We start from the raw sequence: 17,559 nt of genomic DNA on the forward strand, positions 1-17,559 counted from the left end.
TAATGACCAGATTAGATTACTTACAGTGTGGAAACAGGCCGTTCAGCCCAACAAGTCCACACCGACCCGCCGAAGCGCAACCCACCCATACCCCAACCCCTTACATAACACTACGGGCAATTTAGCATGGCCAATTCACCTGACCCGCACATCTTTGGACTGTGGGAGGAAACCGGAGCACCCGGAGGAAACCCACGCAGACATGGGGAGAACGTGCAAACTCCACACAGTCAGTCGCCTGAGTCGGGAATCGAACCCAGGTCTCTGTCGCTGTGAGGCAGCAGTGCTAACCACTGTGCCACCGTGCCGCCCTATCTATTGTTGTGATGTTGATTGGTCAATACCTATTGGCCAAGATACATAGAGTCACAGAGATGTACAGCATGGAAACAGAGCCATCGTTCCAACCGTGGGATAACATTCCTGTTCTTCTTCAAAATAGTCTCCTGGGATCTCTTACAGTAACCTGAGCAGGCAGATGGGACTTTGGTTCATATATCTACTGCAGAACTCCCTCAAACCTTAACTGGGATATTAGCCTTGATGTTCAAGTTAGAACCAAGGCCTACTCTGATCATGCATTCTGCTCTCTGGTCAGTTTGCTGATATACTCCAGCTATGCCGAGAGGACTGTCAACTTGGTGAAAGAAATTTTTTGGTCTGCCTGAAAATTGTTGATGTTTAAGGGCAATTCTCAAGGGCAAGTTCATTCTCTAAGGGCTTTCAGCCATAGTACAATGTGGGGCTGGAATCCGTGGAATTCCTCGGAATGTATGCCTTCTGTGGAATTACTTTGAAACAAACAAAACAGGAACAGGAGTAGGCCATTCGGCCCTTTGAGGCTGCTCTGCCATTCAATATGATCATGGTTGATCATCCAACTCAGTGTCCCATTCCCACTTTCTCTCCAGTCCCATATTCCCACATTCTCTCCAGTGCCCAGTTATCACTTTCTCTTCGGTCCTCCATTCCCAATATCTCTCTAGTATCCCATTTCCACATTCTCTCCAGTCCCATATTCCCATATTCTCTCTGGTACCCCGTTCCCACTTTCTCTCTAGTCTTCCATTCCCAATTTCTCTCCAGTATCCAGTTCCCACTTTCTTTGACCCCTTGAGCCCCAAGAACTAAGTTGAACTCCTTCTTGAATTCAATATTTTGGCCTCAACTGCTTTCTGTGGCAGAGCCTACCACAGACTCCCCACTGATATTTCTCCTCTTCTCAGTCCCAAATGGTCTACCCTGTATCCTTAAGCTATGACCCATGGATCTGGACTCTTCAGCCACTGGGAACATCTTTCCTGTGTTTATTTTGTCTCATCCTGTTAGAATTTTATAGATTTCTATGAGATCCCTCCTCATTCTTCGAAACTCCCGTGAGTATAATTGTAACTGATTAAGTTTCTCTATTATTGTCAGTCCTGCCATCCCAGGAATCAGTCTGATAAACCTTTGTTGCATTCCCTCCATTATCAGAACATCTTTCCTCAGATAAGGAGATCAAAACTGCACACAATATCCTGGCTGTGGTCTCACCAAGGCCCTGTACAATTGCAATAAGACTTCCCTGCTCCTGTACTCAAATGCTTTTGCAATAGAGGCCAGTATACCATTTGGGAGAGAGAGAGAGAGAGGACTGCAGATGCTGTGATCAGAGTCAAAAAGTGTGGTGCAAAAGCACAACCGGTCAGGCAGCATCTGAGGAGCAGGAGAGTCAACATTTCGAGCATCAGCTCTTCATCGGGAATTTTCACTGCCTGCTCAACCAGCTGATTCACAGTGTGAACAGCAACAGCATTGAGACTGTAATCAGGCATCTCAGAGTAAAATATGATACGTGGAGAAATGTTTATTTCTATGGCACTATTTGAAATGTTTTGCCCTAGGGCATGTTACCTGGTATGGAATATATATTTTAAGCATTAAGACTAATAGAATTGTAATGAGACAGCTCAGAGTGGAACATGCTATATGGCGACTGGCTGAATTTTGATGCACTTCTTGTAACTTTAAAGTTGAAATGTAATTGTACAAATTTATGAATAAAATACATTTCTTGGAAAAAAGTATTTTTCAAGGGAAGAAAATGAATGTTACTCTAGCTATCAGAGCTACCTCGGGAGTTCCTGCTCCTGAATATTTGTCAATTCCTGTCGCTGGGAAGCATTAGGGAAGGACAGAATCAGATCTGGCTGTAGATTCCAATAGACATAGGCACTCACTGTTACTTTCAGTCACTTCAGGAAATCCCAAGCCACACTGAAACAAACACAATTGAAAAGTGGCCACTGTTGTAAAGGAGATAATTGTGGCAAATGACTACAGAAATAAAGTGATGCAGTTTTCATCTTGATGTTGCGTTAACTGAGCAAGAGGGTCTGGAAAGTGGATAATTGGTCTACCTACCTTTGGGGTCCATGATGAGGAGGTGTCAGTGTTGGACTGGGGTGGACAAAGTTAAAAATCACACAACACCAGCGTGTAGTCCAACAGGTTTATTTGGAAGCACTAGCTTTAGGAGCGCTGCTCCTCCATCAGGTAACTGTGGTAGCTCCTGATAAAGGAGCAGCGCTCCAAAAGCTAGTGCTTCCAAATAAACCTGTTGGACTATACCGTGGTGTTGTGTGATTTTTAACTTTCCTTTTGGGGTGAGGAACAGAAGCAGCAGCCAGCGCTATACAGTGGAACCCCGCTCCCCACTGGAACAGGCAACAGGAGACTGGCACCTACTTTTACATCTCTCCCTATTTGCTACAATTGAAGTGTGAATGTGAGGTAATGTAAAATAGCTGACAAATCTCTCACTGGTTTTTCTACCAAGTCAGAATGAGAAGTGGATGAGAATTTATGTGCACAGATGTGTATTCTTCATGTTCAATGTTCTCCTTGGTGACAGAGCAATGAAGGATTAACTCCAAATTATTTTAATCGAGAAAAGAAAGGGTAAATAAGCTCAGTACCCACCTTTAATAACACGACAGGGAAGATTCTGTAAAGACACAAATGACAAACTGCACATTAGATCTGTTAGAACTCACATTTTTCCATTTATTCCAAACTATATCTATCAGTCACAGTTTTACCTATTGGCTAGGGTGTGGAACTTGAGCAACACAATGTTGAAATCACAAAATATTTTTACTTGTTCAAGAGTTATGGGTGTCACCGGCTGACTCAGCATTTATTGCACATGCCTATTTTCCCTTGAGTGTTTTAGAATTTACAAATGGAAAAGACTTGCATTTATATGGCACCTTTCTTGCCCAACAGATGTCTCAAAGTTCTTGACAGCCAATGAAGCAAATACACTGCTATAATGGAGGGAACACGGCAGCTGATATGTGCACAGCAAACTTCCACAAACAGCATGATGATAATGCCCAGATAACCCACTGCCTTTCTTGGAAATGCTATCATAGGAGTTTGTTTTGGGCATTAGCGATCCTTAGCTACCCCTGAGAAGGTGGTAGTGAGCTGCCTTCTTGAACCACTGCAGTCCATATACTGGATATACCCATTGTGCTGCACAAGGGAGTTCAGGATGGGGAGTGGCATTCCTGATGAAGGACTTATGCCCAAAAAGTCAATTCTCCTGCTCCTTGGATGCTGCCTGACCTGCTGTGCTTTTCCAGCACCATACCTTTCGACTCCTTCAGCAAACCTGTGTGGCCTCCACCATCTAGTAGGACAAGGGCTGCAGATACATGGGGACACCCCCTCCCGCCCTGCACGTTCCCCTCCAAGCCACTCACCATCCTGAACTGCCTCGCTTAGCACAGCGGGTATACCCAGTATATGGTCTGCAGCGGTTCAAGAAGGCAGCTCACCACCACCTTCTCAAGGCCAACTAAGGATGGACAATAAATGGTGGCCCAGCCAATGATGCCCATATTCGGCAAAAAAAGCTTTTAAAAAATGTCTCATGCTGTGGCACCGATCCGCATGAATCCCCCAAAGGGAGAGAGGAACATGGGCCTTGCCAGTGATCCGCACATTGGTTGAATTAACAAGAGAAAAGATCCCAAGCTTATGTAGTGGTGTTATGTCCAGCGCCATGATTTGGGAAGCAATAGTCAGCCTGTCATCATTTACTCTGTTTCGCTGACAGGTGCACAGGACTTCTTGCTAACTTCTTCCAACTTTGCAGCTGCTGAAAACAATTCAGTTGGATGGCAGTGCTTCAACTGGGGAGTTTAATACAGTCATGGTGGGCCAAATGCTTAGTTGTTAAATGGATTTTCTGCATCTGTCTTTAGTGAGGAAAGACCTGGGCCTTGGCAAGTAGACTCAGTCCCTGGAAAGCTTTAAAATCAATGAGGAGACATTGGATAGGATGTCTGTATTTAAAGTAAAAAATGAGGTCTGCAGATGCTGGAGATCACAGCTGAAAATGTGTTGCTGGTCAAAGCACAGCAGGCCAGGCAGCATCTCAGGAATAGAGTCTGTATTTAAAGTTGATTAAACGTTGGAACCAAATGAGATGAACTCAAGGATATATTTGGGGCGACATGGTGGCTCAGTGGTTAGCACTGCTGCCTCACAATCCAGGGACCTGGTTCAATTCCAGCCTGAGGCAATTGTCGTGTGGAGTTTGCACATTCTCCCAGTGTCTGCATGGGTTACACTCTCACAGTGCAAAGATGTGGAGGATAGGTGAATTGGTCATACTTAAATTGCCAGTAGAATTAGGGAGAATGGGTCTGGGTGGGTTACTCTTCAGAGGGTTGGTGTGGACTAGTTGGGCCAAAGGGCCTGTTTCCACACTGTAGGGAATCTAACCTAAAGTGTATGGAAATTGCAGAGCTACTGGAAATATTTTTCAATTGTCATGAGGCCCACGGGTAGTGCCAGAGAACGAGAGAATTGCAAATGTAGCACCCTTCTTAAAAAAATGCAATTACAGAGCAGTCAGTTTAACTTCAATGATAGGGAAACTTCTTGAAACAATTATTCAGGATAGAATTAATAGGTGCATGGAAAAATGGGGGGTTCATTAGGAAGGGCTAGCACATCATTTCTCAGGGAATACTTGTTAACTGACTTACTGGAAGAAGGAACAGAGAAGATTGATGAAGATAATGCTGTTGGTGTAGTGTGCATGGACTTCCAAAAGGTGAGTAATACAGTGGTACACAAGACTGTGAGAAAAGTTACACTCATGGAATAAATGGGATATGAGCAGCAATGTTCATAAATTGTCTGAGGGGCAGGAAACAGACAGAATGGATATTTTTCAGGTTGGAGGGAGGTTTGTGGTGAAGTTGCCCAGGGGTCGGTTTAGGGGCCCTTACTTTTCTTGATAGATATTAATGACCTAGATTCTAGTGTCCCGGGAAAAATCTCTACACTTTCAAATGTCACAAAACATGGGAGATCTGTAATCTTTGTAGGAGACAGTGCAGAATTGCATAAAGGGCATCGACAAGTTGCTAGAGTGAGCAGATAGGTGGCAATGAAGTCAGTATGGAGAAGGATGAGGTGATTGATTTCGTCGACAGAATTTGGGTACAGGACTCAACTAAAGGGTACAAAGGATCCAGGAAACCTGGATATATTTGTGGATAAGTCACTAATCGTGGCAAGACTGCCAAGTAAGCATTTGATAAAGTCCACAGTAAGCTCAGATTCAGTAAGAGGGATAAAGAGTACAGGAGCTGAAAATGTGTTGCTGGAAAAGCGCAGCAGGTCAGGCAGCATCCAAGGAACAGGAAATTCGACGTTTCGGGCATAAGCCCTTCATCAGGAATTCCTGATGAAGGGCTTATGCCCGAAACATCGAATTTCCTGTTCCTTGGATGCTGCCTGACCTGCTGCGCTTTTCCAGCAACACGTTTTCAGCTCTGATCTCCAGCATCTGCAGACCTCACTTTCTCCTTAAAGAGTACAGGAACAAGAAAGTGATGCTGAACTTACACTGGACACTGGTTAGACCTCAGCTGGAGTACTGTGTACATTTCTGGTGCCACACAAAAGGAAGGATGTGAACATCTTGGAAAGAGTGCGGAAGCGGTTTACAAGCATGGTCCCAGGGTATGACACTTCAATTATGAGGTTAGAGTGGAGAAGTTGTGGCTGTTCTCCTTGGAGGCAACACAGAGGTTTCATTGAGTTTTTCAAAATCACGCAGAGGCTGGAGTAGTCAGGGAGGAGCCATTTACCCTCGTAGGAGTAAGCCATTCAGCCCCTCAGGTCTGCTTCGCCTTTTTAACATGATCATGGTTAATCTCACTCAGCCTTACCTGTCAGTTCCCTGTGGCCCTTCAACCCGTTACTAATTGAAAATCTATCTCCTCCTTATAATATACTCAATGTCCTGACATCCACCACACTCTGGGATAGTTAATTCCGCAGACTCATGGCTCTATGAAAGAAGTAATTTCTCCACATCTCTGTTTTAAATCTGCTCATCCCTGAACCCAAAACTATTCTAGAATCCCCCACATGAAGAAACATCCATTCTGGGTCTCCTTCGCCAATCCCTTTCAGCATGTCAATGAGATCTACTCCCTTTGTCTAAATTCCAGAGAGTACAGGCTAAATTGCTCAAACTCTCCTCATAAGACAAACCGTTCATCTCTGGAACTAATCTAGGAGAAACGTTATCACACAGCGAGTGGTTATGGATGTGGGTATAGTGCTGAGAAGTATGTTGGACGCATCTTCAACTGGGGCATGCAAGAGGGCTTTAGATGAATTTTTAAAATAATAAACAATGCGTGGGGTTACGGGGAAACACCAACTGAGTAGTACTAAATCATAATGCTCATTGAAAGAGACAGTGCAGACGTAATGGCTTGAATGGCCTCCTTTAGTGTGGCAGGTGGCTCAGTGGTTAGCACTGCTGTCACACAGCACCAGGGTACCAAGTTCAATTCTCAGCCTTGGTGATTGTCTGTGTGGAGTTTGCACATGTTCCCCACATTCCAAAGATATGCAGAGATATTGGTCATGCTAAATTGCCCTTAGTATTAGGTGCATTAGTCAGACGGAAATGGGGCTGGGTGGGTTGGTGTGGACTTGTTGGGCCGAAAGGCCTTGTTTCCACACTGTACGGATTCTAATCTTCTGTGTGATTTTTGTGATAATCATTTTATCATCGAACATAGAACAGTACAGCACAGGAACAGGCCTTTCAGCCCACAATGTTTGTGCTGACCATGATGCACAGCCTGCACATGGTCTGTATCCCTCCACTCCCTGCCTCTTCATATCTCCGTCTAAATACTTCTTAAACTTTACTAATGTGTTTGCTGCCTCCCCTGGCACCTGACACCCTTTGTGTAAAAAACTTTCCTTGCACATTTCTCTCAAATATTTCCACACTCGCCTTACATTTTTGCCCCGTAATGTTTGACACTTCCACCCTGAGAGAAAGAGTCCGACGAGCACCCCCTGATCCATGTCTTCTGAAAACAACCCAAGTTTTCCCACCTTCTACTTATTGCTAATATCCTTTTTGATTTCCAAATATCAATTTTGAAACCTGTGACCTTTATGGGGTCAAATGGTGATGGTGATGGCTAGCACAAGGGGACACTGCTTTAAATTGAGGGGTGATAGACATAGGACAGATATCAGAGGTAGTTTCTTTACTCAGAGAGCAGTAGGGGCATGGAACGCCCTGCCTGCAACAGTAGTAGACTCGCCAACTTTAAGGGCATTTAAATAGTCATTGGATAAACATATGGATGATAATGGAATAGTGTAGGATAGATGGGCTTCAGATTGTTTCCACAGGTCAGTGCAACATGGAGGGCTGAAGGGCCTGTACTGCACTGTAATATTCTATGTTCTAAATGGTTTTTAAAATTTAAAGGATTGAAGTTGACCACAGGAATCATCTGACCACAGCTTTGTCAGACAAACTTTGTAAAAATGAGTTTTGAAAGGACATATCAGTTCCGTAGTATAGGTGGTGTAACCCAGGGTAGGTGAGTCAGAGTTTGGAATCACCCCAGTTACAACGAATCCACACCCCTGCAAATCCCTGCCAAGATGTTATGATCACTGGACAGAATATACAGCTTCCCATCATTGGGGTGTGGTCAGTTTGTTCAAAAGCCAGGCAGAAATACTAATTAAAACATATGCCAAAATTTTCACTCTTTGCAAGACCAGGATTCCCGTCTCCAGCAGGGGACAAAATGGTTTAAGAATTTAATTATTAAGCAAGCAGTCCTAATTTTAAAATGTAGAAATTTTCAAGGGGGCCAGTTAAAATCTCATATCCCTATCTCCGGCCAAATGATCCCCAAATCCTGAATTTTTTTTAACATTCATGTTTGGGGTGTAAGTGACACTGGCAAAGCCTCAACAATTATTTCCCTGGAGAGTGCACCGGTGAGCAGCCTTCTCTAGCCACTGCAACCCTTACGGTGCAGGAGCAGTGACAGTGTTTTTAGGGATGGAGTTTTGGGATTTTGACCAGCCATAGTAAAGTAGATATAGTAGATGATCTGTTTCCAAGGCAGAATGGTGCGTGGGGGTGGGGGCGGAATCTTGCAACTGGTGGTGCTCTGCTGCCCTCGACCTTCGATGATGGTAGAACTCACAGATTTGGAAGGTACTTTTGAAGGGTTTTGGCTGCGTTGCTGCTTCGCATCTTGTAGATTGCACACACTGTCAACCATTCCAATATTTCAATCAATTAAAAACCGAAAGAACTGCAGATGCTGGAAAGCAGATACAAAAACAGAAATTGCTGGAAGAACTCAACAGGTCTGGTAGCATCTGTGGAGAGAAATCAAGAGTTAATGGTTTAGGTCCAGTGATCCTTCCTCAGATGCTGCCAGACTTGCTGAGCTTCTCCAGTAATGTCTGTTTTTGTTTCAAGCAAATAAATCCCTTTAAAAAGAATTTACTGCTACCCAATCGAAATATTTAAATATGTCTGATCCCAGGTAATTAAGTCATTCTTCTGAATTTGGAAGAAAAGATTGCTATTTAAGTTAAAGTTGTTGCTGAAATATGAAACTTTTTTTTAAAACCCAGTTGCTTAACCACCTTTAGAATATTGTAGCCTTTTCCCCTCTCATTCGTAAAGCATAGGGACATCGTCAGGATAAAGCAACAATGGCAAATTATTTCATTTGACTTTTAACAAACTTATTGAATTACCTAAATAATACTACTTTCTAACTCTCTGAAGTTCTGCATTGTGCATTCAAACTGCAGAGAACAGCTCATTGCTTCTCCTGGACCTGCTGGGTGAACCAGAATGAGTGTCAGAACGCCTCATGGGATTACAGAATCATGACGGAGGCCATTCAGTCCATTGTGTTTGCACTGGCTGTCTGAGCATTTTTTTTAGTTAAAACGTGAGGTCTGCAGATGCTGGAGATCAGAGCTGAAAATGTGTTGCTGGTTAAAGCACAGCAGGTTAGGCAGCATCCAAGGAACAGGAAATTCGACGTTTCGGGCCAGAGCCCTTCATCAGGAATGAGAGATGAAGGGCCTTGAGCATTTTTTTACTCAATCCCACTCTCTTCCTTTTCCCCACAATCCAGCACATTTTATCTGTTTAAGTGATGAAAATTTTCAGGAATGCTTCCAGAGATGAAAAACTTCAGCAATGAGGATAGATTGAAGAGATTGGGAATGAAAACGAAAGTTGCTGCAAAATCTCAGCAGGTCTTCCGGACTCAGTATGGAGTGAAATTTCATTTTTCTCACATCATCTTTGCTTCTTTTGGAGGTTACCTGTGCCCTCTGGTCTTTCAGCCTTAAGAAGTTCCTACAGTCTCGTCTGCTATGTTCGCCGCTCACAATGTGGTCTCCTCCACATTGAGGAAACAAAGTGTAGCTGGGTGTCCACTTCACAGAACACCTACATTCCACCTGCAAAAAACACCCTGCACTTCCAGTTGCCTGCTACTTTAACAGAGCAGGAGAAAGGGAGGACAGCAGCTGCTGGAGAGTCAGAGTCGAAGAGTGTGATGCTGGAAAAGCACAGCCGGTCAGGCAGCATCTGAGGAGCAGGAGAATCGACGTTTCAGGCATAAGCCCTGGCCAATATCTCTGTCTCAGGCTTGCTGCAGCCTCCCAGTGAAGCTCAGCACTAGCTGGAAGATTTCCTGCTTGAGGACCCTAGAGCCCTCTGGTCTCAATATCAAGTTCAATAATTTCAGGATCTGAACTCTTCCATGTCCTAGCCCTCTCACCCCACGCACTAGGCCTTGCTATTACATCGTCTGCCATTACACATGACCTAATGTTCACCACTAACAGTCTCTATTAACAGCTATTCACCCTCCTAGCCAGATCGTTATCCACTCCTTTGTCTGCCCAACCCTTTGGGCTGTATCCCCACTGATCATTTACTCCTTACCCCCTCCACTCACCCTAGCTTCTGCATAAAAACCAACATTTTATTAATTTGGAGATGCCGGTGTTGGACTGGGGTGTACAAAGTTAAAAATCACACAACACCAGGTTATAGTCCACCAGGTTTAATTGGAAGCACACTAGTTTTCGGTATGCCACTCCTTCCTCAGGTGATTGACCTGATGAAGGCGCATCATTCCGAAAGCTAATGTGCTTCCAATTAAACCTGTTGGACTATAACCTGGTGTTGTGTGATTTTTAACATTTTCCTAGTGATCATCAGTTCTAAGGAAGGATCACTGGACCCAAAATGTTAACTTTGATTTCTCTCCACAGATGCTGCCAGACCTGCTGAGCTTTTCCAGATACTTCTGTTTTTGTAACAGCTTCTCTCCACCTGCTCTGCCTAACCCCCTTTGGGTCCTAAAAGTCTTAACAATGCCAACAACATGATTCTACGTCACATTTAGAAAACATGTTTCTTTAACAGGAAGGAGGAATCTCGTGAGCTGGAATCGTCAATTGTTTTGTTTTGGCTGGAGCGGTATTTCTGAACTTTTGGATCTGCTACTAAGGTATGGCAATTTCCTAGTGTAAAAAATGAGGTCTGCAGATGCTGGAGATCACAGCTGCAAATGTGTTGCTGGTCAAAGCACAGCAGGCCAGGCAGCATCTCAGGAATAGAGAATTCGACGTTTCGAGCATAAGCCCTTCATCAGGAATGAGAGAGAGTAGCCAAGCAGGCTAAGATAAAAGGTAGGGAGGAGGGACTTGGGGGAGGGGCGATGGAGGTGGGATAGGTGGAAGGAGGTCAAGGTGAGGGTGATAGGCCGGAGTGGGGTGGGGGAGGAGAGGTCAGGAAGAGGATTGCAGGTTAGGAGGGCGGTGCTGAGTTGAGGGAACCGACTGAGACAAGGTGGGGGGAGGGGAAATGAGGAAACTGGAGAAATCTGAATTCATACCTTGTGGTTGGAGGGTTCCCAGGCGGAAGATGAGGCGCTCCTCCTCCAGCCGTCGTGTTGTTATGTTCTGCCGGTGGAGGAGTCCAAGGACCTGCATGTCCTCGGTGGAGTGGGAGGGAGAGTTAAAGTGTTGAGCCACGGGGTGATTGGGTTGGTTGGTCCGGGCGGCCCGGAGGTGTTCTCTGAAGCGTTCCGCAAGTAAGCGGCCTGTCTCACCAATATAGAGGAGGCCACATCGGGTGCAGCGGATGCAGTAGATGATATGTGTGGAGGTACAGGTGAACTTGTGGCGGATATGGAAGGATCCCTTGGGGCCTTGGAGGGAAGTGAGTGTGGAGGTGTGGGCGCAAGTTTTACATTTCCTGCGGTTGCAGGGGAAGGTGCCGGGGGTGGAGGTTGGGTTGGTGGGGGGTGTGGATCTGACGAGGGAGTCACGAAGGGAGTGGTCCTTGCGGAACGCTGATAGGGGAGGGGAGGGAAATATATCCTTGGTGGTGGGGTCCGTTTGGAGGTGGCGGAAATGGCGGCGGATGATACGTTGTATGCGGAGGTTGGTGGGATGGTAGGTGAGAACCAGTGGGGTTCTGTCTTGGTGGCGGTTGGAGGAGCGGGGCTCAAGGGCGGAGGAGCGGGAAGTGGAAGAGATGCGGTGGAGGGCATCGTCGATCACGTCTTCAAGGACCGCAGATTCCCCCCAGACGTGATCGACGATGCCCTCCACCGCATCTCCTCCACTTCCCGCTCCTCCGCCCTTGAGCCCCGCTCCTCCAACCGCCACCAAGACAGAACCCCACTGGTTCTCACCTACCATCCCACCAACCTCCGCATACAACGTATCATCCGCCGCCATTTCCGCCACCTCCAAACGGACCCCACCACCAAGGATATATTTCCCTCCCCTCCCCTATCAGCGTTCCGCAAGGACCACTCCCTTCGTGACTCCCTCGTCAGATCCACACACCCCACCAACCCAAACTCCACCCCCGGCACCTTCCCCTGCAACCGCAGGAAATGTTAAACTTGCGCCCACACCTCCACACTCACTTCCCTCCAAGGCCCCAAGGGATCCTTCCATATCCGCCACAAGTTCACCTGTACCTCCACACACATCATCTATTGCATCCGCTGCACCCGATGTGGCCTCCTTTATATTGGTGAGACAGGCCGCTTACTTGCGGAACGCTTCAGAGAACACCTCTGGGCCGCCCGGACCAACCAACCCAATCACCCCGTGGCTCAACACTTTAACTCTCCCTCCCACTCCACCGAGGACATGCAGGTCCTTGGACTCCTCCACCGGCAGAACATAACAACACGACGGCTGGAGGAGGAGGGCCTCATCTTCCGCCTGGGAACCCTCCAACCACAAGGTATGAATTCAGATTTCTCCAGTTTCCTCATTTCCCCTCCCCCCACCTTGTCTCAGTCGGTTCCCTCAACTCAGCACCGCCCTCCTAACCTGCAATCCTCTTCCTGACCTCTCCGCCCCCACCCCACTCCGGCCTATCACCCTCACCTTGACCTCCTTCCACCTATCCCACCTCCATCGCCCCTCCCCCAAGTCCCTCCTCCCTACCTTTTATCTTAGCCTGCTTGGCTACTCTCTCTCATTCCTGATGAAGGGCTTATGCTCGAAACGTCGAATTCTCTATTCCTGAGATGCTGCCTGGCCTGCTGTGCTTTGACCAGCAACACATTTGCAGCATGGCAATGTCCTACATATTTATTCAGAGGGATTCCCCCAGCAACCCCTCCCCAACACCCCATCTCACAAGAGAGGACAGACCTTACCTTCTGTGAACAGTCCTCAGTGCAACTCCCGACAGTCCTATTGGAAAGTGCCAGGGTTTCATATCTGCTGCTGTCTGCAAGTCCCAGAGCAACTAGTGATGCAACCGCCAGCCGGAAACACCATCCCGGGATACTACCAGGAATCCTACAGTCCATTTGTCTGAATTGCAACCCAGTCAAGGGCAAGGAGCAATCAACAAGGAGTAAAATCTGGAGTCTGTAATGTTGCACAGGGAGACAGTAACCTGCACTGTACTGAAACTTGATCTGCAATCCTGTTTATCCACATTGTCTGAGGGTTTTGGATACAAAAAAAAACTTCAATCCGCCCAATTCATAGGCGTGTGACTGCCAAGAGATTTTTGTTACTGGGGTTTGCGATATTTTTTCACCACATGTTGACATTGGAATATGATATCCCGAAATCTGAAGACAAAAAGAGCAGAAAAATTGCTGGAGAAACTCAGCAGGTCTGGCAGCATCTGTACAAAGAGAAACTGAGTTAACGTTTCGTGTTCAGTGACCCTTTTTCAGAAACTCGAGAATCTCTGTTTTTATAAAACAGGAATGTGTGGAAACACCTGATGTGTTCAATTCATCTCCAAAATCAATTATGAAAACAGAAATTGCTGGAGAAACTCAACAGATCTGGCAGCATCCATAGAGAGAGACAGACAGTTAATGTTTGGAGTCTTCTTCAGACCCCGGACTGGACAATGGACTCAAAACTTTAACTCTGTTTTTCTCTCTCCACAGATGCTGTCAGACTTGCTGAGTTTCTCCAGCAATTTCTATTTTTATTTAAGCTTTTCTTATTGCTTGATGTTGCTGTTAAACATGCAAAATGAATAGTCGTGGTAACATCCTACATCAGCAGTAAGGACGCTGTGTGTTTAGGATCACTGTATTTAAAACTTCCAGCAATATGAGGTTTACCTTCAGGTAAAGCTCCAGTACCCAGCTTTCTACAAAGCTAGAATTCAACAGCCTTCTGGACTCAATATCGAGGTAAATAATTTCCCATGTCCTCACCCCAACCCCCACACACCAGGACTTGTTATCACATGGTATGGTCACTCGACCCGAAACACTAACTCTGATTTCTCTCCACGGATGCGGCCAGACCTGCTGAGCTTTTCCAGCAATTTCTTTTTTGGTTCTTGTTATCACACAATCAGCTCTTACACATGATCCATTATCAGTCACGAACAACCCCCATTAGAAGCGAGGCTGACCGTTAGCCACTCCTTTGTCTGTGCACTGCTCTTCTCTCTCTTTGGGCACTATCTCCACCTACCGATTACTCCTTACCTCCTTCCCCCACCCTATCTTCTGCATAAAACCCAATTTTTTCCCAGCTACCATCAGTTCTGAGGAAGGGTCACTCAATCCGAAACATTAACTCTGATTTCTCTCCACGGGTGCTGCCAGACCTGCTGAGCTCTTCCAGCAACCTCTGCTTTTGTCCCAATTTTCTGATCCTGGTTTGAGAAGAAGCTGGCCCACAGACGAAGCATTCAGTATTGTCCTGCAAGGAGGCAGGCCATTCGGCCCACTGTGTCTGTGCTGGCCCTTTGAATGGCACGTCCATGCTCCTCTTCTCACTTGCTGATCTTCCCCTAAGACCTGCAAATGTGAAGGAAATGAACACAGCCACTGCACCAGCTGATCCCAACAAACAGCTTCTAACGAGGGATCTTATGTTTTAGGAGGAACCTGCAGAACTGATGGCTGAATCAGTGACATTCTTCAATGTTTTTAATCGAGGTGTTTATTTCAAATGAATTCTCAGCATATGGGTATCGCTGGTTGGGCCAGCATTTACTCCCTAAACCTAAATGCCCTTGAGAAGGTCGTGGTGAACTGTGTTCTTGAGTGGTGCAGTCCATGGGGTTACACTAATTAACATTGAAAAAAGTGATCAGGAAATTATCAGTCGAAATTAGCGCTCAGTATATTGTTGTTTCCAAGGGCTCGTCTTGACATTTTTCAGGAGCTACATTTTGACTTGCAGGAGCTATTTCTTGGTTTTCGCGGGCTCTGTACCCAGGTCTCACCAACTCCTTCATTTGTTGATGCAGCCATTTAGTAACAATAGCTTTTGTATCTATGTTGATATATGTGGATTTAAACTCACTCAGAGTTGCCAGGATTGGACAATTTGAACTACAGAGAGACTGAACAGGCTGGGGCTGTTTTCCCTGGAGCGTCGGAGGCTGAAGGGTGACCGTGTAGAGGTTTATAAAATCATGAGGGGCATGGATAGAGTGAATTAGACACAAAAAAAACTACAGCTGCTGGAATCCGAGGTGGACAAGCAGGAGGCTGGAAGAACACGGCAAGTCAGGCAGCATCAGGAGGTGGAGAAGTCAACATTTCGAGTGTAACCCTTCTTTAGGGTAAGGTGAATAGTCGAGGTCTTTTCCCCAGAGCAGGAGAGTCCAAAACTAGAGGACCGAGGTTTAATCTGAGAAGGGAAAGATTTAAAAAGGACCTGAGGGAGTGGTGCAGCTATGGAACGAGCTGCCAGAGGATGTGGTGGAGCCTGGTACAATTATAACATTTAAGAGGCATCTTGATGGGTGGAATAGGAAGGGTTTAGAGGGATATGTGAAAATACAGGCAAATGGGACCAAGCCAGATTGGGATGCTGGTCGGTGTGGGTGAGTTGGACCAAAGAGTCTGTTTCAGTGCTGTACGACTCTATGACTCCATAATTAATCAATACACCTAATGATGTCACTATCCCATTGAAATTAAAGCCAAAATACACAAGGAAAGGACATATTCCTTGACATTGCAGTACCTAAACTGGCACAAGGCAACAGGTATAATTTAGCAACAAATGCTTTTAAAGAAAACCACCACATTTCTATACACAATAAAGCTATCATCATAAACAGGTTTTCTGGGGTCACAGTTAAACCATTACATTTTGTCTTTAATACCTCTGAAGTAATTCATAGTATGTATGATGCTTTTAAATGTGGTAACACATAAATGCAAGTTTTAACAAAATAAAACAGCCTGATATTAAATTATACCATCAACAGTATTCTTTAATATTCTACTCCGGTGCATTTTTCACCATACGGTAACTTCTGAACTCTTGCAGCTTTAAGTGACAAACTCCACATTAATATGCAAGGGATTCATTACCTCAATTTTCCTGTTCCTAGTTAAGTGACTATTCCTCTGTTGAAAGGTTTAAACCTGTGTTCTCCACTTTGTGGCCCCTCTCTTCTCTTCCAGACTCTGCATCCTTTCCTGACTATGTCTCCCTCTTTGACATCTCTCTCTACTCCCTCTGAAACCCCTCCCCTTTTGCAGCTCTCTGCCTTTATGGTCTGTCACTCACCTTTGCAGTTCTTCTACAAATAGAAGACAATGTAATAAAACATTCTAGGGAGGATGTAAAATGTGAGCAAAAAAGGAACAAATTCTGTGAATCAAGAATCCAAAGCACAAGGGTGGAAGGAAGTAATTTTCTTACATTCATCTGGTGTTTGGCAATGATATCACATTGTTGTCAACTACAGAATGATTGGAGAGTCTCAATCCAGTAGCTAATCACATTCGTGAACTGACACTTTACAAATGGGTCCTTGCTACAAAGTCTCCCTGATGAGTTAATTGGCTTTTTTGTCCTGAAAAGACAAAGAATCTTGTGCAATTTGTCACAACATTGAGGCTGTTAACTGAGAGAAAATTTGGTTCCTCTTTCGAAATTTCAGGAGATGCTCAAGAACAAAACAAATCACAAAACAATTAAGGGGAGTATGGTGGCTCAGTGGTTAGTACTGCTGTCTCACAGTGCTAGGGACCCAGGTTCAATTCCAGCCTCAGGCAACTATCAGTGAGGAGTCTGCACATTCTCAATGGGTTTCTGGTGGTTGCTCTAGCTTTGTCTCACAGTCCAAAGATATGCAGGCTATGGGGATTGGCTATGCTAACCTGTCCATGAAGTATAGGCTAGCTGGATTTAGCTATGGGAAATGCAGGGTTAGAGTCTGAGTGGAATGCTCTTTAGAGGATCACTACAGACTCATTGGGCCAAATGTTCTCTTTTTGCATTGCAGACATTCTGTGACTTGATTAAATTGGGTCATCAAAGATTAGATTAGATTACTTACAGTGTGGAAACAGGCCCTTCGGCCCAACAAGTCCACACCGACCCGCCGAAGTGCAACCCACCCATACCCCTACATATACCCCTTACTTAACACTACGGGCAATTTAACATGGCCAATTCACCTGACCCACACATCTTTGGACTGTGGGAGGAAACCGGAGCACCCGGAGGAAACCCACGCAGACACGGGGAGAACGTGCAAACTCCACACAGTCAGTCGCCTGAGGCGGGAATTGAACCCAGGTCCCTGGTGCTGTGAGGCAGCAGTGCTAACCACTGTGCCACCGTGCCGCCCCAAAGATGAAGAATTTGCCTTTTAACCATACTCATTGAGCTAATTGCTTATTCCTA

The 17,559-nt window shown here is 45.5% G+C and overlaps 1 protein-coding gene across 1 annotated transcript in view; it reads right to left on the reverse strand.

Moving 5' to 3' along the window:
- LOC132828322 (uncharacterized) overlaps positions 1–13,271 on the reverse strand; it is a 71,142-nt gene extending 57,871 nt beyond the window's left edge. Inside the window, exons 1-2 of the mRNA XM_060845322.1 lie at positions 13,077–13,271; positions 2,965–2,989 (exon numbers count right to left, since the gene is read on the reverse strand). Coding sequence (XP_060701305.1) covers positions 2,965–2,989; positions 13,077–13,232 — 181 coding nt within the window. The 5' untranslated portion in view covers positions 13,233–13,271. The remainder of the gene's footprint in view (positions 1–2,964; positions 2,990–13,076) is intronic.
- Between the last annotated feature and the right edge of the window lie 4,288 nt (positions 13,272–17,559).

This window comes from Hemiscyllium ocellatum, chromosome 26, assembly GCF_020745735.1.
Source record: "Hemiscyllium ocellatum isolate sHemOce1 chromosome 26, sHemOce1.pat.X.cur, whole genome shotgun sequence".
Lineage (NCBI taxonomy): Eukaryota > Metazoa > Chordata > Chondrichthyes > Orectolobiformes > Hemiscylliidae > Hemiscyllium > Hemiscyllium ocellatum.